Source organism: Scardinius erythrophthalmus (genome assembly GCF_964197995.2).
Source record: "Scardinius erythrophthalmus genome assembly, chromosome: 14".
NCBI lineage: Eukaryota > Metazoa > Chordata > Actinopteri > Cypriniformes > Leuciscidae > Scardinius > Scardinius erythrophthalmus.
The window spans coordinates 33,963,317-33,984,745 of record NC_138234.1 but is presented as its reverse complement, the minus strand read 5'-3'; the positions used below and the strand labels follow the sequence as shown (position 1 = coordinate 33,984,745).

General features: G+C 37.1%; 2 protein-coding genes across 2 annotated transcripts; one reads left to right on the top strand and one right to left on the bottom strand.

The window, feature by feature from the left end:
* The first annotated feature begins 15,415 nt into the window (after positions 1-15,415).
* Positions 15,416-19,056, top strand: LOC308701461 (uncharacterized protein). Its single transcript, XM_081383765.1, has 3 exons — positions 15,416-15,532; positions 16,393-16,754; positions 17,723-19,056. The coding sequence occupies exons 2-3, from the start codon at positions 16,702-16,704 to the stop codon at positions 18,681-18,683; spliced, it is 1,014 nt and encodes a 337-aa protein (XP_081239891.1). The 5' UTR covers positions 15,416-15,532; positions 16,393-16,701; the 3' UTR covers positions 18,684-19,056.
* LOC308701460 (uncharacterized protein) lies at positions 17,754-21,064 on the bottom strand. Its single transcript, XM_081383764.1, has 2 exons — positions 20,401-21,064; positions 17,754-19,996 (listed from the first exon to the last, which is right to left on the bottom strand). The coding sequence occupies exons 1-2, from the start codon at positions 21,006-21,008 to the stop codon at positions 19,117-19,119; spliced, it is 1,488 nt and encodes a 495-aa protein (XP_081239890.1). The 5' UTR covers positions 21,009-21,064; the 3' UTR covers positions 17,754-19,116.
* Between the last annotated feature and the right edge of the window lie 365 nt (positions 21,065-21,429).

Genomic DNA, 21,429 nt, shown 5'->3' with positions numbered 1-21,429 from the left:
ACCTGGCACTCCTCATTAAGCTCAATTACGCAAAAGAAGACGAGGCTCGTTTTGCTTTCTTGGACTTCATTATTTGGCGTAATCAGTAAGAGGTGAAGCCTGTTCTAGTCTGCATGGCGGCCAACATGGATTGGGATCTGAGAGGGCAAGAGTTCAGCCCCTCAGACGGGACAGAATTCAGGAATGCCCTGCCTGGCGTCCGCTTCTGCTTTCCTCAACAGCTGTGTGAGGCGGAGCGGGCCAGAACTCCACCCGAAGCCCGGCCCGTTGGCCCTGACTGGGGTCGTCAGTTGAAGCGGTCGCCGTCAATGTGGCAACAGACTGTGCTGTTCTGAAAGTGTTTCAATGGTAATCACTTTTCTTAATGTTGTTCTTAAGGTGTTGAAAATCATAATAATAATAATCATAATAAAATAATAATCATTATTAAATGTATATTTATAAAAAAAATATACAAATCATCATTATACACACATTTTAATACATATATTTTTTAATTCATTCTTTAAGTAATATGAAGTTTTATTCATTTAAAAGTATTAATTTTAGTGTTACATTGTTTAATATTTATTCGAAAGATTTTCATAAATTAATTTGATAACACTTTCTTAATAAAATAAACATTTGAAATTAAATTAAATTAAAACATAGTTTAGTTTCATTTAAAAGTTTCATTTAAAAGTGTTCATTTGAGTATTAAAATGTCCATTTGAAACATTTTCATAAAAACATAATTTGATGTTAGAAATACAATATCACTTTCTTAATGTATGGAATAAACTAAAATAAAGATTAAAAAAAAGTAAAGGTTTTGACATCTGAACAAATTTAAGATGTTAGTAATAAATACCATGAGTGTGAAGGTCCTGTTACACGACGGCATTTTCAACTATTTATGCGTTTTGGCCGTTCATTCACATGACAACGGCGTTTTAGTGGCATGAAAACGAAAACTTTTGAAAACGATAACGTTATCATCTCCATTTAAACTATAAAAATACACATTTGTGAAAAAGGTAATGTCATGTGCATGTGTGTTACGTGTTTAGTCTATAGGCTTCTATAGTTTTTCTTTACAAAGTGACATCGCCACCTACTGGCCTGGCATGAATAATACAACGTTTTAGTTGTTTTTTTCACAGATCCATTTTAGTACATCATTGTCATGTAAACGCACCCTTAATGGGAGGAAACTGAACTGAACTCAAAACTTACACACAAAAAAAAGAAAAATCTAAATTAAAAGGGGAATTTATTTTTTAATTGCACATGATTTTACCCATTAAGTTCCTTGGGGAAAAAGCATCTGCAAAATAATGTATTTTCTTAATTATTTAGCATAAATATTGACAGACGATCAGATTATGGTGGGGGACCAAAAGTTTTTCAAGTTTCAGAAACCAAAAGCCGCCCTGTTTGTTGCCAGTTGACGCTTTTGGTTTCAATGTGGCAACATTGTCTTTGCTCATTCGTTCTTCCAGGTCTTTCAATGGCAATCGCTTTTCCCGATGTTGTTGTCGAGGTGTTGAAAACCTTTGTGCATCTGGCGGTTCCTCAATCAGCAAGTCAGCAGTTCTCTAAAAACAATTACTTGGGTGAAGTGCCCATTAGAAGGGCAATCTATCAATGAGGAAGTGGGTGTACAGGACCTCATTGACATGTGCGGGACACCCTAGGGGACAACCTTCGAGACTCAAACCCCTTCCTCCGGCTCCTGCCTCTGACCTGGCCTGACCCTGCAGGTCACATTATTCTCATAAAGTCCCAGTCCATCAGGGTCGGGCGATTCAGTCCGAGGCCAACTCTTCTGATCAGTTTTTAATCAATGCATGAGTTCATTTGTGTAATGAGCACACAAACAGAACTTGTGGTGTTAGCAGGTGAGAAAGTTACTATTAAAGTGAAACTTTAAGGAATTCTTCAACCTAAAGTACAATGAAATAAAAAAATGTTTACATCATTAAGCGTTATTAACTAATTAAGCATTATTAACTAATATATACATCACTATATATATATATATATATATATATATATATATATATATATATATATATATATGTGTGTGTGTGTGTGTGTGTGTGTGTATAAATAGTGATGTTTATATTAGTTAATAATGCTTAATTAGTTAATAATGCTTAATTATGTATTTTTTATTTATATATTAGTACATATATACATGCATACATACACACAAATTAACCAATTTGACAGCATTTATTTATTTTTTTATTTTTGTTTTTTTTATTTACAAAATAGTGTGATATACCTTAAATATACCCTAAAAATGTTGACAGCATTCAAACTGATCATATAAACGTATTCTAAAAACAAAAAAAGAATGCAATAAATAAAACAAAATGATTACTATATATAAATAATTGTATTATAATTGTATTTATTTATTTATTATTTAAAAAGTTGGTATACTGCATATCTTAAATACACATTTTAATATTGACAACACTAATACTGAGGTATTAGATTAATACTAATCTAAATAAAAAAAAATTCAAATCATTAAAATATGAATATAATTGTATTAAAGTGTTGTATGTATACATGTATTTATGTACAGTGCTATGCATAAGTTTAGACACCCATGCTAAAGTTGACTAAAAAGAGGAATAAAAAATCATTTTTTGGAAATTGAACTTAATGCCTTAATTTAAAAAATGTGGAAAAATCCAACCTTTAAGGACACCAATTTTCTTTGTGAATGAATAATGTATGGTAAATAAATAAATGTTCTTTCTTAAAATGCAGGGTGCATAAGTCTGGACACCCCTATGTTAAATTCCCATAGAGGCAGGCAGATTTTTATTTTTAAAGGCCAGTTACTTCATGGATCCAGGATACTATGCATCCTGATAAAGTTCCCTTGGCCTTTGGAATTAAAATAGCCCCACATCATCACATAGCCTTCACCATACCTAGAGACTGGCATGGTTTTATTTCAGTTAGCCTAATAGCTGGTTTGATTTGCATTGAGAGATGATCTTATGGAAAGTACTCCATGCCAGTCTCTAGGTATGGTGAAGGCTATGTGATGATGTGGGGCTATTTTAATTCCAAAGGCCAAGGGAACTTTATCAGGATGCATAGTATCCTGGATCCATGAAGTAACTGGCCTTTAAAAATCAAAAATCTGCCTGCCTCTATGGGAATTTAACATAGGGGTGTGGGTGTCCAAACTTATGCACCCTGTATTTTAAGGAAGAACATTTATTTACAATACATTATTCATTCACAAAGAAAATTGGTGTCCTTAAAGGTTGGATTTTTCCTATTTTTTTTAATTAAGGCATTAAGTTCAATTTCCAAAAAAATGATTTTTTATTCCTCTTTTTAGTCAACTTTGGCATGGGTGTCTAAACTTATGCATAGCACTGTATTTATATTTATATATATTTTTATGAAATATACTTATATTAAAAATTATTAAACATTTATTGCATTACAATATAATATTATTTATATATTTAAAGTTTGTATTTTTTTTATACATAAGAGTTTTATATATCTTAAATGTACATCTCATTGCTGACAGCATTATCATGAACATATAAAATACAATAAATATCTGCAGAAACCACACACACACACACACACACACACACACACATTGCATTCATTACATAAATATGCTCACAGCATTAATGCAACAAAAATATTGATATATTTTTAAATATTTAGAAATAAAACAAAAATAGTCATTTTATGTAATTAAATTACTTGGCTCCGCTGTAAAGCTGTTCTGGCACTAGAATGTGACATTAAAAACACCCCAAGTCATTTATTACCAGAAAATCTACACTATTTTGAAAACAACTGAGCTACTGTCACACTTCTGACAAATGTAGTTCAATAACGTAGTTTCCTCAGCTACTGGAACCAAACAAGACCTCTGTACACATTAATCACTGGTGTGTTCATAATGAGAAAATCTCCACAGTCTCATCAGCCAATATAAACACAGATAGCAAAGAAAAATCCTGCCAGAAAGCATCTTTTCATCTATTGTCTGTTTCCTTGGAGGTATCTTGTGGGAGCAAATTCAGATGCAGTTTTGACAGCGACAGTTCAGGAGACACGATTCTGACGGGATGGACGAGGTTAATGTAGGAATCTGTCAGGATGACCCCGAATGACACTGGATGTTTCCAAGAATAGGAAGTTGTCACAGTTGAAGCATTTGACGTTCTGTTTTATTATGTTTTACTCTTTCAGTGAGCCGTAGTGAAGAAAGATGAGGTTACAAGGCCATTAAACACTTTCCCTCCACTGTAAAACAGGCCTGTTATGATTTTCTTTTTGAGAATGTTTATAACATCCTGCTTGGAAGTCATGCAAAGCAACACGTTTTTCAGTCAGATAAAATAAATAGGAAAAAAGACCATTTTAGGTTTAAAACACATGAATATAAGACACTGATGTACTCGATGCACCAATAAATATGTAGAAGAAAGGGAAATAAAACTAAACAACTTGCACTGGCTATCACATATGGCTTTGTAGATTTTGATATTAACTCAATGCAGTTGCGATCATGCTATATGATAAATTACACTGTGAGCAAAAAGAGTGTTATATGCTATGCGCAAATATCTGGACTTTAACAACTCTGTTGAACTATTGCTCCTCAATGAAATTCAGTCACCATATGTCTATAAAAGACTTGGCAAATGTAAGTACAATACATAATTGTATTTATATGGAGGTGTACAGTTACTTTACTGCATGTAGAGCAGGCGTTCCCCACAATTATTAAACTTAAAAAATGAAAAATAAGACAAATCATGGCCATATATAAGGATCCTATGAGCACAGCTTTAGTTCAATAATGAAAATAAAATAAATAAATAAATAAATGAATCCCTCATAAAAGGACAGGTGGGCATAACATACTCAGCCAAACGTCCTAAAAATCAAACAATAAACTAGTTAAACGAATGTTGTCAATTATATTTTGTGCTACTTAGTCAATAAGAAATAGCTTATTAATATGGCTTTGGTACTTAGGATAAGGACTCAGGCTCAAATTGATACAGTAAAACCAATGCCATTGTTGCTGTACATATCACTGTGTATCAAGTGCTGAGGAAGATCCATAGGCTAATGAGGGTTTGGTTTGGTAAGCACCTGACCAATAAGAGCAGAGTAGACCAATCGCAAGAGACTGGGCATCTGACCAATCTTCTCAATATCATTAATTAATCTTTGTCACTAGGATATGTACAGAAAACGTTTAACCTGGCTGTTATTAAACCTCTTATTAAAACCACAACTTGATCCTAGAGAATTAGTCAATTACAGGCCGATCTCGAATCTACCTTTACTGTCAAAATTACAAGAAAAGGCAGTATCTTCACAACTATGTTCCTTTTTAGAAAGAAATGATATCTGCGAGGATTTCTAGTCAAGATTTAGTCCGTACCATAGTACTGAGACTGCTCTCATTAGAGTTACAAATGATTTGCTCTTAGCATCCGATCGTGGTTGTATCTCTATTAGTGTTACTTGATCTTAGTGCTGCATTTGACACTATCGACAACAACATTCTTTTAAAAAGACTCGAAAATTATGTTGGCATTAGTGGAATAGCATTAGCATGGTTTAAATCATACTCATCTGACCGTTATTAGTTTGTAGCAGTAAATGAAGAGATGTCTCATCGATCACGAGTTCAGTATGGCGTACCACAAGGCTCAGTACTAGGACCGTTGCTGTTCACTATAGTATTAGCTTTCACTGTTATGCTGATGATACTCAGCTCTATATTTCTTTGCGCCTCGATGAAAGCACCAATTCACAAAATTAACGGAATGCATAGCTGATAACATTTTTTTTGGATGACTAGTCATTTCCTACTACTTAACTCTGAAAAAACCCCAGAGATTTTAATTACTGGACAAAAAACCTCCTCACGTAATAACCTAGAATACTGTCTAACACTCGATGGCTGCTCTGTTAAGCCTTCGTCGTCGGTTAGGAACCGGGGTATGCTCTTTGATACCAATCTTTCATTTGAAAGTCACGTTTCTAGCATCTGTAAAAACATTCCTCCATCTTAAAAATATATCTAAATTACGACATATGCTTTCAATGAAAAATGCGGAACAATTAGTTCATGCGTTCATGACCTCAAGGCTAGACTATTGTAATGCTCTTATGGGTGGTTGCCCTGCACGCTTAATAAACAAACTACAGCTAGTTCAAAACGCAGTAGCTTGAGTTCTTACCAGAACCAGGAAGTATGACCATATTAGCCCGGTTCTGTCAAAACTGCATTGGCTCCCTATTAAACATTGTATAAATTTTAAAATATTGCTGATTACTTACAAAGCACTAATTGGTTTAGCTCCGCAGTACTTGAGCGAGCTCTTAACGCATTATAGTCCTTCACGTCTATTGCGATCTCAAAATTCTGGCCAGTTGATAATACCTAGAATATCAAAATCGACTGCTGGCGGTAGATCCTTTTCCTATTTAGCACTTAAACTTTGGAACAGTCTTCCTACCATTGTCCGGGAAGCAGACACACTCTGTCAGTTTAAATCTAGATTAAAAACGCATCTCTTTTACCTGGCATTCACATAGAACATTATACATTTCTATTATTCAAATCAGTTAAATGATTAATAGGCTGCATAGATTAGGTCAGCCGGAACCAGGGACACTTCCTATAACACCCGATGTACTCATTACATCATAAGAAGAATAGCATCTACGCTAATGTTAGTCTTTCCGTTTATTCCAAGGTTTACTGAAGTCAGACGGATCCAGGCCGTATCCAGATCAGACGGTGAATCTGCACCTGGACACGACCACAACGCATCCCTGAAGTGCCAGCCTCATCAGCCCTGTGAAGGCCTCATGGACACCTCAACAAACCCATCTCCATACCGGCGTGATGACTATTTTTATGTTATCACTGTGAAGCTGCTTTGATACAATCTGTATTGTAAAAAGTGTTATATAAATAAAGGTGACTTGACTTGACCAATCAAAGCAGAGTAGACCAATCACAACAGACTGGGCCATCTGACCAATCAAAGCAGAGTAGACCAATCACAACAGACTGAGCCATCTGACCAATCAGAGCAGAGTAGACCAATCACAGCAGACTGGGCCATCTGGCCAATCAGAGCAGAGTAGACCAATCACAGCAGACTGGACCATCTGGCCAATCAGAGCAGAGTACACCAATCAAAGGAGGGGTTTAGAGAAACTGAATCTTTATACGGACCGTTTTCAATCTCTCTGAGAAATGAGGTGGTGGTGCAATGTATATTATGAGAAAATGAAATCTTTTTTTTTTTATATATACCTTTAATTTATGTAAATCAATTGTAGGAGACCTTCAGAACTAAATTAGGAACCTTTAAATTAACATAATAGGAGCATTTTAAAAACATTCTCATTATGAATCTCTCATATATCCTCCAGGGAAACGTAGTGGAATCGACTGCCACTATAGAGTGTCTCTGTACTTGATCATGACTGGGTGGATGCCGATCAGGGCACATGGGCTGGTTCACATTCATTCTCATTCGAACTTTCAATGCTCTTTACTCTTTACTCCAGCATAAAGCACCCTTCTAAATACCTTTCAACGCATTACTACCACAGACTTCCTCATTCTGTTTCTGGCATTCACAGAGAGAAATTTATCATGCGGGATAGAGTTTCCTGTTTCACATAGTTTTCTTCCACATCTTCCACACACTTTCTTTCTTCCACATTGTATTAAATGTAAGTAATATTTCACATTGAGTGCCACAATGGATTAATATTGCACTAAAGGCTGGTAATGTTTAAAATAGATTAAACTAGAGGTTCATTTATACTAAAAGTTCTATTGTTTAATTTGTCTCTCTGTTTATCTCATTTTAGATCCTGCTTTTATTCAAACCTGGGCAACCTGTAATATCCATTGGAAAATCTATGGACAAAACTAGATAGATAGATAGATAGATAGATAGATAGATAGATAGATAGATAGATAGATAGATAGATAGATAGATAGATAGATAGATAGATAGATAGATAGATAGATAGATAGATAGATAGATAGATAGATAGATAATTTTGACAAATCAAGATAGATTAGATAACTTAGAACTTGATAAATTAGATAACATAGCACCATTTATCATCAGTGATTCGAACGGCCTGGGAGCACAACTTGAGAAAAGGCCCCTAGTAACCAATAGCCCCACATTCTTGAAGAGGGCTACAACAAGGTCATGGTTCAAAGGTCAAAGTAGGTGTATCGTAGCCACAGCTGCACGCAATGAGGAGTAAATATGCTGGCCGTGTGTGACCTGTTGAGGTGGCACTTCCTCGAGACCCTTTCCCTCGAAAACATCTGGGCTTGATTCCTGAAACACCAGGTATCAGAGGAGGAAAGCCTTCCTGGCTGATTGTTTGTTAGTCCTTCATTAACCTAGCTCCACCCTAACCCTTTTGCCCTGTCATTAGACTAATGATTGACAGCTCAAAGACTCCTGTAAGGAGAAGCTTGCACGGGCCAGCAAAATCAATTCAATTACATATCTCTAAAGTGTAGCAAAGTCTTACATCTTTGATATTTATGTATGTATAAAATATATTTATGTTCAAATAAGGTTTAACTTAGAGATTTTACAAAGTGATGCCATTGGAGAACAATTTTATGTCCAACCCAATCTCATGAGAAAATGTAACTATTTTACTAGTTGACGTTTTGTACTAATTTTTATTATTCGAATAGTACGAAAATGTCAACATTTTAGTAAAAAGTAAGCATGAATGTTCATTCCTAAATCTAACCCTCAGTGAGGCAGAAGCAGATCGTACAAAGACACATGAATGAGATTGTACGAATTTGCCACCAATTTGACAAAACGTAAAAGAGACTGTTTGTCGCGCAAAGATCATTTAATTATCAAGTTATAAAAAACATTTGTGGTAACACTGTATTGTACCCTAAACCAAAGCCTAACCGTAACTCTACAGTAAGTACATGTAATTAATTAATATTACTCAGTACTTATATGAGTATGTACAATGTAACTACATCACCTTAAAGTAAAGTGTAACTAAAACCGTTCATGTACTGGTGCATTAAAGGAACCAAATAGCAATATGTTTAACTGAAAAACCTATAATGAAGAACCAACAACTAAAATATAGCCAACTTAAGAATCTTGTAATTAATTGACTATATGCAATAATTATAAATTAGTAAAAAAAATCCATTTACATCAAGACTACATAACTAATTTTCGTTGACTATAACTGGGTGTAGATGAAGGGAAATGACCTTGTGGAAGTACTTGATAGAAGTTTTTTTGATCTAACATTATCCGTCCATTTAATTATGTACTTTAATTTAGGACTCTGCCAATTTAAAATATGTGTAACGTAGCATTGCTGAAGCTGAGGTTTCAGTTCTCAGCATGCTTTGTTAGAGCACTTGGAGAAGGTATAAAAAGACAAAAAAAGCAAAAAGCCATATCTGAATTTACCATTAGCTGCCTTGTTAAGATGTCTACTAAGATGCCGTCTCCTGGTCGGATTTTGAAAATAGCATAGATGTATCCTTGGTGGGAAGAATAAAAAAGGGCGTTTATTGGAGCAAACTCAATGCCTAGACGAAAAATAAAACTGTAGTTGCATAATATTTGCTTGGTTATCTCTAAAGCTCACTTGAATTTGTTCTAGATCATTAGACATATGTTTGGGTGCTTGTAAGTCTGTCTGAAACCAGTTTCCTTAGGAGGTGCCTTCACAAAGTTCTTTGAAATGAAATGTTATATTGTTGTGTTATAAAAAAGGTTATTTGTGAACATTTCAGACAGAGTTCAGACAGATCTAATTTGATCTTGATTGAGTTTTGCTCTTTAAAGTTTTTTCACTACACAAGGTATTTGAGTAGAATTTAAAGGTGGGGTCACATACGTGAAATTTCAGCAAAATTTCACAGGCAAGTCCATGGTCAATGGTGTAGTGATGGATAAAGCACAGATCACACAGATCACTTTCAAACCATGCTTTCAGTGAACCGGTTACGAAATCATCTGGGGAAAATGATTCACCCTCACATTCCTGATCACGTATTCTAACTTAAATGACTGTATTTCACCCTCGATAATTCGCCGAACAATAGTAAATGTGACCAAGCCTTAAATCCATGGTAAATATATTCACTGTAAACTCGGGCTAAAAAAAATTATGTAATCAGTTACATATATATTTTTTTTTAAGTTAAGAAATTCAAAGTTTGATTAAGCAGAGGTGGTAGATTTTTTTTATTTATTTTTTATTTTTATTACTCATACATTTTAATTAAAACTTGACATTTAAGAAAGCTAATTTATACATTTAACTTAAAATATCATGTAATCTCAACTTAAATATTTTTAGTAGTGAAAACTAGGCTAGCTTGCTTATCTAGTAAATGCTAGCTTGGTAATTGGCAACACAATGCTATGATACCATTAGGATATAGCATAGCAATTGCTGAATAAGTATGGCAATATAGATTATTGTTCTGAAACCAAGCTCATGGTCCACTCCTCACGATGGTAACCCCAAAAAAAACATTAGAGAAACTCTTCTAAATTAGCATAGCAAAACATTAAACACTACTAAAAATCCCACTTAACATTAATCATGCATACAAAAAAAATAAAAATAATAATAAATAAATAAATTAAAAAAAACATTATAAATCACTTATTTTTAGTATTTACTTTCCCTTTCGAGTGTCATGGCTAAGCTTGCTGGGAAATAGAAATCCCTGCCCAGTTTCAGTTAATTTAAGTTTATCTAAATTGAAAGAAACAAGTTCATAAAACTCAAAACAATGAAACAATTCAGATTATTTAAAATGTGTCAGTTTTGTGAACTCAAAAGAAAAGAAAAGTTCTAAATATGCATTCAAGTTTTTTTTTTATTTATTATTATTATTATTATTACTTAAGTTTACCTTATACAAACCAATGAATTATTTTGAGCATTAGGGTTTACAGTGTATCGGTTAAAGGCTTAAGACACTAAGGTACTCTGAACTGGGGTTTCCAGAGTGAAGCGATAGGCTTCCATAAGGTAAGCTGCGAAGAACCTTTGCTGAACTTTTGAAGAGCATAGGGAGTAACTCTAAAGATCAAAAACTTGATAGATGACCTCGACCTCCACCTCCTGAGCAGGAGACACACTGTCTCATGACTCCCGCTGACTCCTGAACCACTGACCAAACACAAACATACGTGCTACCTTGAAGAAAGTTCAGATCGCATCGTGCGCTGGTGGGATTTTTACGTGCTTTTCTATGTGTGAACGTGTTAGCAAACATCTGACTTCCTCTCTCTACAGGTGTGGGTACAGAAGACGACAACTTATCTCCAGTCAGATCTTCCGTTTCTGTAAGCGGCATTATCATAATATATTTTATTTATCAAACAGCGCAGCTTGCGCGCATTCTCTCCACCACCTGTTAGCGATGCACTTTCCATGCCACCGAATGCAAATGAGGCCGTAGCCCTGTTAATAATTGAGCCGAGAGGGGCATCTTCAAAGTGTTCGCAGCAGATGTCTCCAGTCCCCAGGGAGCTTAACATGAAGAAATTGATAAATAAAGAAAGCTTGTGGAAATACAGATGGATGCGGCCAAGAAGAAACAGGGGGCAGAGATGCCGATTAATTCCTGCTGGCATGACTGTACACATGACTACAGTAGTAAGGAAGTCGCAGAAATAAAGGAACCGTGGAGATAACATTTGAGATGCCTTGATCACCACAAGGGCTTGTTACTGTAATTAAGCATTTCACAAAGCCGACAGGGATCAGGAAACACTTGCTAATGACTCCTCGAAAGGCTGAGTTGTCAACATAGCGAATTAGCATGACGTACCTTCAAAACGGTTGCTAAACTGAATCATTTAAAGTTTGAACACTTTAACGAAACTCACTATACCAAGGCATCAAGTTAGCCCCTGCTGGTAGATACTGTAACTACACCATCTGGTTCTAAAAATTTCTCCATTGAAGGCCATTGAATAATAGTACAATACACTGTCAGAAATAGGGGTACAGTAGGAGTCCATTTCTGTCCCCCAAGGTACAATCTACACTAACGTACCCCATAGGGCTTATTATTGGACCTCAAGGTACATATATGTAACATAACTTTTTGAAGGTACATATATGTACAGTTTCTTTTAAAGGTTAAGGTACAATATTGTACCCTTGAGGGTACAGCCCCAGTGACAAGCCATTGTACCCCTAAAGGTACAATTATGTACTTTATTTTCTGAACTTAAATACAACTATTTTGCTATATTGTGTGTATGTACAACAGTAGGCCTCCAATATTTTATTGCCAGCCAGATCACCATCCCAAAAATACCGTAACACAATTGACCATCTCTCCAGATCTACTTCAATGATTTGGTTTCCACTCCAAAGAAAGTTGTCAAAAGTCCAGAGTCAACTTGGCTAAGCAATCAAAGCTCGGTTTCCTTTCCCCACATCCTGACATGGTCAGCCAGTCATCCAATATAAGAACAGCACTGTATACACTGAATATTACACAGAATATCTTGCTGAATATGGACTTTCATTGGATCATCAATGCAGGTTTGAGTCCAGCCTGATTCTATTCCCATCAACAACCCACTTTATTAAGTTACGCCTGCATTTTATTCCGCACTGATTCTTCAAATGCAAACAGTTAAATCCACAGTGACATGCCACAACAACACCTTTGTTGATCACAAAGCAGTGAAACAGAAAATTGGCAATTAGTGACAGTCTCGTTATAAATACGAAGCATGAGAGAGTCAATGAAATTGGCACCGCTGAGTTCTCATTAAAAAGAACTAGGAAAGAAAGTTGGAGGCCAGAACGACACTCTTGGACAATTAGATCAATATCCAGCATGTCTGCCTGATGCCAACAGAGTGTTAATGAGCCTCAAAACAGCAAAGAAACCTCATTAAGAGCCAGCCACAGTATGCAGCCAACTTCAAATAGATTTGTGAATGAAAAATATCAACTCAGATGGATCAATAATCACAGCAGGGAGTCGCAGTCGGTGATAATAAGCCTATTCAGCAAGAATTTAATGTGCAACTAACCCAGAATTAATTTCATAAATGACATATTTAATCGAGGAAGCAGAAGCTTGAATAGCTGGAACGTTATATATTACACGTCCATGTCGCAGCAGTGCTGTAGGGTGACTTTGTCAAGCCAATAAAATGAGCCAAAGAAGAGAGATAAAGTAAGCCTGTAACATTTTCCCCTTAAGGTAAGCACATTAAGTGATGTAACTTTCAAGCTATCAATTAAGAGTTTAATAGTAGGTGATACTGTACGGTAGCGTGCTCTGGAAAGCCTTCAAAGGTTTCTGTCTGGAAAAACCACAACGCCTGCTCAGGAGAAGCCTTTAAATGCTTGTACAACTGCACTGGCCACATGAAAAGTGGCTTCACCGCCAGTCTTTGTCGGAGTGCCAGTGAATGCCAGTGTGTCTGTGCATTTTAGAATAGCAGGTCAAACGTAGTGTGGCATGTGCAGAAAAACAGCTAACAACTGTTCCGGTTAAAATCAGTATGGAAGGACAGAGTCATTATTTAGAGAACAAAACCACTGACTGAATAAGAAATTAGCAATGGAAAGCTGTGGCAGCCGCAGTTGCTCTGGATTGACCCCAACTATGTGTCTCTGAACAGGAACTAATTAACACCTCCGTGAAAATAGATGGATACAACATCAAGATGAAAGAAAGAAGTTATTCTACATAATGATACGGTTCTTTCATGCAAAACCAATGCAAAAATGATGATGTTGAAGAAACACAAAGGAATATTGATGATGTCTCCTTTGTCCTTGGAATACAAGTTTGTCTCTTAATCACAGTTAAGCCTTATAAGGCCATTCGTTTAATTATTATAGTCTGAGTTCTAATATTTATGTCAAATATAATGCCAGTTACTGTAATCCATTTTACTGTAAGACTGTAAAGTTTATATTTGGTCAGTGACATGACGCCCCTTTTCTAGTAGTTAATTTAATATACATTTAATTCAAATAAATTAAAAATTATATTATTCATACATATAATGACTTGAATGCACCACAAATGGGACCCCTGCAAATCCTCATGATTGTGTAACAAACTTTTTTAAATATTAGAAGATTTGACAAATGTCGTGTAGTGCACCCCCCAAAAATATGATAATTATGAATGAATATTTCGTATTTTGATAAAAAAATACTTAAAAAATATATATTTTTAATCCAAATCTATTTAGTCAAAATACCTTTAAAAAAAACAATTCATACATAATGACTTGAATGCGCCTCTTCTTTAGAAAAAGTTTATTTTTATTACGCGTTATTATCGCGGTAACACATTTATTAATTAACGCCGACAATTTTTTTATCGCACGTTAATGCAGTTTTTTTTATTATTATTTTGAAAGTCCGTTGCTCACCGGCTTAGTTTAGTGGGGATGCTCTGCCATGTGTAATCCCTCCTGTTGATGTCCTGATAACTATTCAGATTCAGGAAACTCAAAAACAGGGAGGATCAGTCTCTCTTCAGTCTCGCGTCATTTACAAAAAGTTCAAGACAATTCAACTTCGGCAGCGGGCGCCGCGGGCGTGTGCGCACAACCGCGACAGTTTCACGGGAACGCACCTGCTTGTCGCTGCGCCTTGTGCTCGACCACTTCACCTCACTCTACCAAACGCGAATAGAGCGTCTGGCGCGAGTCATTTAAATGTTAAAGTCAATGCAAAGACGCGTTTATGCGCGTCTGGAGGTCCTGCGGCGCGAATGTTTAGCGCGGCGCGCGCGTCCAGTTCGCGTCAAACCTTTGCTTTTTACGCGGGTCAATTTGGCTCTGGACGTGCGAATGGATTCAAAATGTTCAACGCGGTAGACGTGAATTTGACGCGCTATTCGCGTTTGGTGTGAACTGTGAATGCACAGTAACAGGGAAACTTGCTACTGAACACAGACTGTTTCTGCTGCTCCCTGATGAAAGATACCTGTTGATACCTGTTCAGAAAAAAAAGAAAACAGGACTCTGATGGTAACTTGTTTAACAAGCTAGATAAAAGGTAATGCCCTGGCAGTGGCAAATAGCTTTGGTTTAATATTTGATGTGATTAAATTAATGTTTAAGTTGAGATTTACAAGAAATATTTTATTGCTACTGCGTAAGGGAATACTGCTGGTAAAAAGCACATTGTTTGTTTAAAGTTTTTGCAAACCACATGTTATAGGCTACGTGCACGTAACCAAGGAGTTCTACTTCCGCCGCCTTGAGTGTGCGGTCGACCATTTCCGGTTCGCAGCGAGACGGCAGGTTTTGATTGCGAAAGATGGCATATTTCACTCGTTGTTTACAAGGCCTCCCGAAAATTGATGTGAACGATGTCCACAGGATTGTTGACCACTCTTCACCTGCACCCGGTTGCAAGCGTGTAAAAGGATTTCGATTGTACATATCAAGTTACATCCACAACTTTGAAGGTGAGTAGCGATAACAGTTACCTCAGCTGTTAGCGGCTAGATCAGCTGTTAGCGTTAGACATTGACTAGCTAGCAGCCAAGTATTTTAACTCGCATTAAATCATGTCAATATTACAACATACTTTATTAGTGTTATTAAATACCTTGTAATGTTAATATGATTATCAACTGGTTGTGTGTATTTTTCATTTGGTTTTGTATTTCCTCTCACTCAGTGTCCAAGAAAGATCCAGTGACAGGAGTAGTGTGTGTGAGGGCGTTATGTCATCCGTCAATGGACAGATCTAAACCACCTCACAGTTTAAGTGTAGGATAAGTGTAGTGTTAAGATGGTTACCCATGTTCCTGGGTTAATCGTGTTCTTTTGTTTCTTTTCTCTAGGTTAACCATGTTCATTTGGTTGACCATGTCCCCCATTCACGTCAAAAACGACCAGTGTACGCTTAGTTACTACTATGTTTTCACTAACAGCAATCAGTGTTGTAGTAGCAATGTAGTGGTGTAGGGGTAGTATAGTTTGTTTTTCCAGGTATGCTGAACATCCCATGTGAAAGGTGAAACACATAAGATAGGTATAGAAGTGTATGTAAATCTGCTAAGTCTAATGAGCTATACTGTAATCTTGGTACTTTTTAAGTGGGGATTCTGATTGTACCTGCAAATTAAACTGCTCCACTGACCACATTAAAAGAAAAAGATTAATCCCTTTACTAACAGTGTTTACAAGTAAAAAGTTAAGTTTTTACTAGCTAACAGTGTACAAAAATAAATAGTAGCTTACTTGAGTATTCCATATAAATATATGACAAATCAGTTATACTACTCCTGTTTAAATATATTTTTTAAACATCTTGTTACAGGTGGGGCTGAAGGACTCAATCCCTGTTGAGCTGGCCCATCACAGCTGTACATGTGTAGCTGGATCAGTGCTCTGTAACCATTGTGTGGCTCTACTTTTCCAGTCTGCACATTATTCTCAGCTAGACATTCCAGTTGTTCCACCAGTGCTGAGCTGTACGGAGAGTGAACAACAGTGGCACAAGCCAAGAACCCTGGCAAGTCTTGGAATAATGTAACAATAATTTCAATACTACATCTACACATCACATACGCTCATCGCTGCTTATGGCCTATATTCACAGGGTGTTAAACCAGGTCCCGTCGAGAAGATGGCTGTGCTGTCTGCCAAACCAAAGCAGAGGACCATGGCCGAGGGAGTAAGGTGAGAATTTGGCTAGTAGTTAGTAATCTATTAATTAATTTGTTAGGCCTACTTTTCTCAATCAAATCAAGAAAGCTGTAGTTTTGTTACTTGTCGTCATTAAAGGAGAAGTTCACTTTTAAAATGAAAATTCTGTCATCATATACTCACCATCATGTTGTTTCAAACATGTATGAATTTCTTTCTTCTGCTGAACAGAAAGGAAGATCTTTAGAAGATTATCAGTAACCAGACAGTTTTTGGTACCATTGACTTCCATAGTATTTATTTTTCCTACTATAGAAGTCAATGGGACCCAAAAACTGTCTGGTTACTGACATTCTTCTAAATATATTCCTTTGTGTTCAGCAGAAGAAAGAAATTCATACATGTTTGAAACAACATGAGGGTGAGTATATGATGACAGAATTTTCATTTTAAAAGTGATCTTCTCCTTTAAGTGATTAGTGGTGGAACGGTACACAGTAGTCATGGTTCGATTCATACCTCGGTTCAGACATCACGGTTTGGTACGAGTTCGGTACAATGGAGGAAAAGCAAAAAAAAAAAGAAGTTTTATTAATAAAGTAAAGGCATAGAACCAGTTTATCTGTAGTCCACTGACAAAAGTTTTATATAATGAGTTTATTAATTAAATTAATAAAAAGACAAAAAGACCTTGAGATATGTTTAATTGTACCTGAATGAATTGAAAATGAATTTGCTACATTTGACTAATATATTTGTTTTCCTAAAAATTTAAAATTACATTTTAATTAACAGTAACTTAAACATTTTGCATTTTGAATGATGTCAAAATGATGGAGTACATTTTTATTATTTATTTATTTTTATACCGTGTATTCTCTGTGTAATTTTAAGCACCGAAGCGTGACTTCTGTACCGTTTCAGTAAACTACGAATACATGTACCGTTCCACCCCTAGAAGTGATATATCTTACTGGTGTTTCTCAATTTGTTTCAAATAGGTCCACACTGTACAAAGCCATCAGTGGAGAGTTGCTGGACCTGTCCATTCTCAGAGTGTCAGAGATCTACAAAGAGTTCACCCCTGTTTCTGCACCAACCATTTGTACAATGGGTATCACCTGTGAGGTGCCACTAGTGGACTCTGCACTCGGTTTGGTACAAGCAGGCAGTCCCCTGTCATACCAACAACCCAAGGCAAGAAGTCGCCCTTTTCCTCACCATGACGCTCCACCACGCCCAGATTTGCCATTGGCTGGCTGCAGACTGGAGACATCATGCAGTATGTTCGTTTTCACTGAGCATCAACAGCTGCACTTCAAGTCACTTGAGGTTACCTGGGAGATGGCTAACAAAATAGAGGATGCAACTAGAAGTCAAAGTTCATCAGCAGACTGGCATAGACTGAGAAAACCTAGACTCACTTCCTCACATTTTGGGGAAATATGCCATGCTAAACCATGCACCTTAGATAAGATGGCAGACCGGCTGCTCAAAGGGGTCCGTCAGACAGCAGCAATGAAGAGGGGTCTCGAAATGGAAGCTGATGCCATCAAAGAGTACTGCAAGCTCAAGAGGGTGAACTACTACCCTTGTGGCTTCATAATACACCCTGACACTCCATGGCTAGGTACATCCCCAGATGGGGTTGTCTTTGACCCAACAGAAAGTACTGAATTCGGCCTTGTGGAAATAAAATGTCCAAACATTAAGAGCTATGTGGATTATCCACATCTGAAAATGAAAGACGGCAACTTGGAATTGAAGCAGGGTCATGGTTACTACTGGCAGGTGCAGGGTCAGCTACTCCTAACAGGGATGGAGTGGTGCGATTTTGTGGTGTTTGCGGAGGAAGACACCCTGATTCAAAGAATATACCGGGACAATGGTGTGATGCAAAAAATAAGAGAGAGAGCAGACTTCTTTTTTTTCTACACATACCTACATGCATATCTGCAGTAATAAAATGAATTATCAGTAAACAATAACTGTCTTTGTTCTTGTTGATATCTCATTATAGTGTGAGGCCTTCAAGTGGGTTGTTTTAAGTTAATTTAAATTTGTCAAGTTACTAATCAGAAAATATGTGCTAAACAGTGTTGTAACACAGGATTGACCACTTGCCTTAAAGTGTACACAGCAAAGGTGAACCCACACCAATGTATTGCTAGAAGTTAAACTAATATTCAATGAGTCAGGCCCACTTTGGGGGAAATTAAACAACACAAAGAGAGACCAAGTTAATATAGATTTCAAATAAATAATTTATTAATTAAAAAAAGTCAGTAAATGTAAGCTAAAACTAAATTGTGGTGTGAATCAGTATATTGTTTGTAAAAAAAAAAAAAAAAAAAGGAAAATGAGGAAGAGCAGCAGCCAGCCATGAAGCAAACATTCAGATTTCTACCTGGCTCTTATGTTCTCTCCAGTCTTTGACCAGAGGTCCATTTTGGTAGTTGCACAAGATACAAGCTACAGTGAAAAGTTGGTTAATGCTCCCTGAAATAGACAAAGGGATTACCGTGTCAAAAAGTTTGTTCTCCTTAACCCGCCTGATCAGCCTTTCAACATGAACTCGCAGCCGCGCGATTGACTGTGTCTCCAGGACGTCCTGTGCTGCCATTTGTTCCTTGTTGGAGCGGAAGGCAGGCCTGTGAAGTCTTCCTGGCACAAGGTTGTCCACCCTAAAGCCCTTGTCCACCATCACAGCCATGTCAGGGGACAGGAGAGGTATGATGCCAGACATTCTGAAGAGCTCACGGTCACTGATAGAGCCCCCATAGAGAGCAGAAACAAATGTCAGAGGACCATGTGGTGCCATGCCAATCATGGCCTTGAAGGTACAGTGTGATTTGTAGTGCGAGTACACCTCACTCTGTAGCACAAGTGAGGATGGAGTTTGACACCGCAGTTCTGTGCAGTCAACAATGACCTGAGTGTCTGCATATTCCTTGAACTCAGGAGGTAGGCTGGCTGTGATTTCTTCAGGTGTCATCCAGATACACACAGCTCCCAGTACACAGTAAAGAAAGTTGGCCCAGGTTGTGATGATCCTGCCGGCTGTTGTCCGATGGATGTTAAATCGGTGGCCAAGCTCTCTCTGTGTGCATCCGGTTGATAGATAATTTAGAAAAAGAAATAACTCATCTATGGGCAGCAACTTAGTTGATCTGCTCGATGTTGTCTTCTCTGCCACACTTGTCACACGGATCATCCTTGATGTTGCTGGTTCGATGAGCCTCCAGAATGCCATCAGGTGGTCATAAGAATGGAATCTTTTAAACAAAAAACACAAAAATAACATTGCTGTTAGTCATGGTAGTCTAATTTAGTTACACATGATCAATTATCTTAATTTTTATTCACTACATTTATTTTATATGAAGAAAAGACAATGAAAGGTTGTGTTGAGTAATGTAGGTAGCACACGTTTTGGCCTGATCTCATTATGTTAGTCATAAATTACATTACTTTTACTTTTGATATTTGATGTACACTTGAAGGAAAATACTCTTCCTCTTGTAAGGTGGACTTTTAGTGGAGCAACATTTTACATGTGTAGTAGCCCATCTTTACTTTCACTAAAGTGCATGACTTGTGTGATTTTTTTTTTCCATCACTGTTAATATGGTACAAGATATCAGCTTCCTGCAATTCAAAACACTTAATTATGACTCACCTGGTATAAAATCGGATGTCCTCGTCCGATCCTGCAAAGCGCTTCAGTCCTAAACAACTCCGCAGCTGGAGAGCCTGAATTTGTAGTTCGAGCTCCTTTACTTTCTGGCGAAGTGTATCGTTTTCCTCAGCTAACTGATCTGCGACCATTGCTGTGGTAGGAGTAATACAGTAATCATGATCTGGTGCCAGGGTAGCCAGCTCCATCTCTTCTTCTGAGTCGATGTAATGGACAGGAGGAGGGCTATCCGCTCTGGGTCTCCGCTCCCACACGCTCGCCCTCGGTACCGGTATTTGAAAATTATTCCAGGAAAAAAGAGCAGGAATGGCCCCTTTCTTCAACCTTCTCAATTTTCCCGGGTTGTTTACAAAATCGACCTTTTGGAAATGCCTGCTGCAAACACGACTCGTCTTGCTTGGGGTGAAGTCGTCCCGCCGTACTCTTACCATCCATTCGGCTCTCACCAACACATCCACTGGAAAGCTATGAAAGCTTACAGTACTGTTGTACCTGGACGAATTCGCACACAGGGGTACACAACAATGGAGTGCGGTCTTTTTCACGCGTTGAAACGCCAACCGCCTCTCTTTTACCCGAAATCCGCTCATGTTGAAACTTTGTCTAACTTATGTCTACTCAAAACTAGCGACTCCGGAAAATCTCCACGACGAAAACAACAACACCACCTACCGGAAGTAGTCGACCGCACACTCAAAACACGGAAGTTAACCGGAAGTTCTATTGTGCACGTAGCCTATTGTACTTTTTTGTATATAGCAGTACATTTAGATCTGCTATCCACTATACTTTAGAATTCATTATTAAATTTTTCCTCGTAACAATGCGATTAATCGCGATTAATCGCAAGAAAATCATGCGATTAATCGCGATTAAAAATTTTAATCGTTGCCCAGCACTAATATATTTATATATATATATATATATAAACATGTTATTTTAGGGCATAAAGTTAAAGTGCAGGGTGGTACAACTGTCCTGATATCATAATGAAGAACAAAGATACAATTC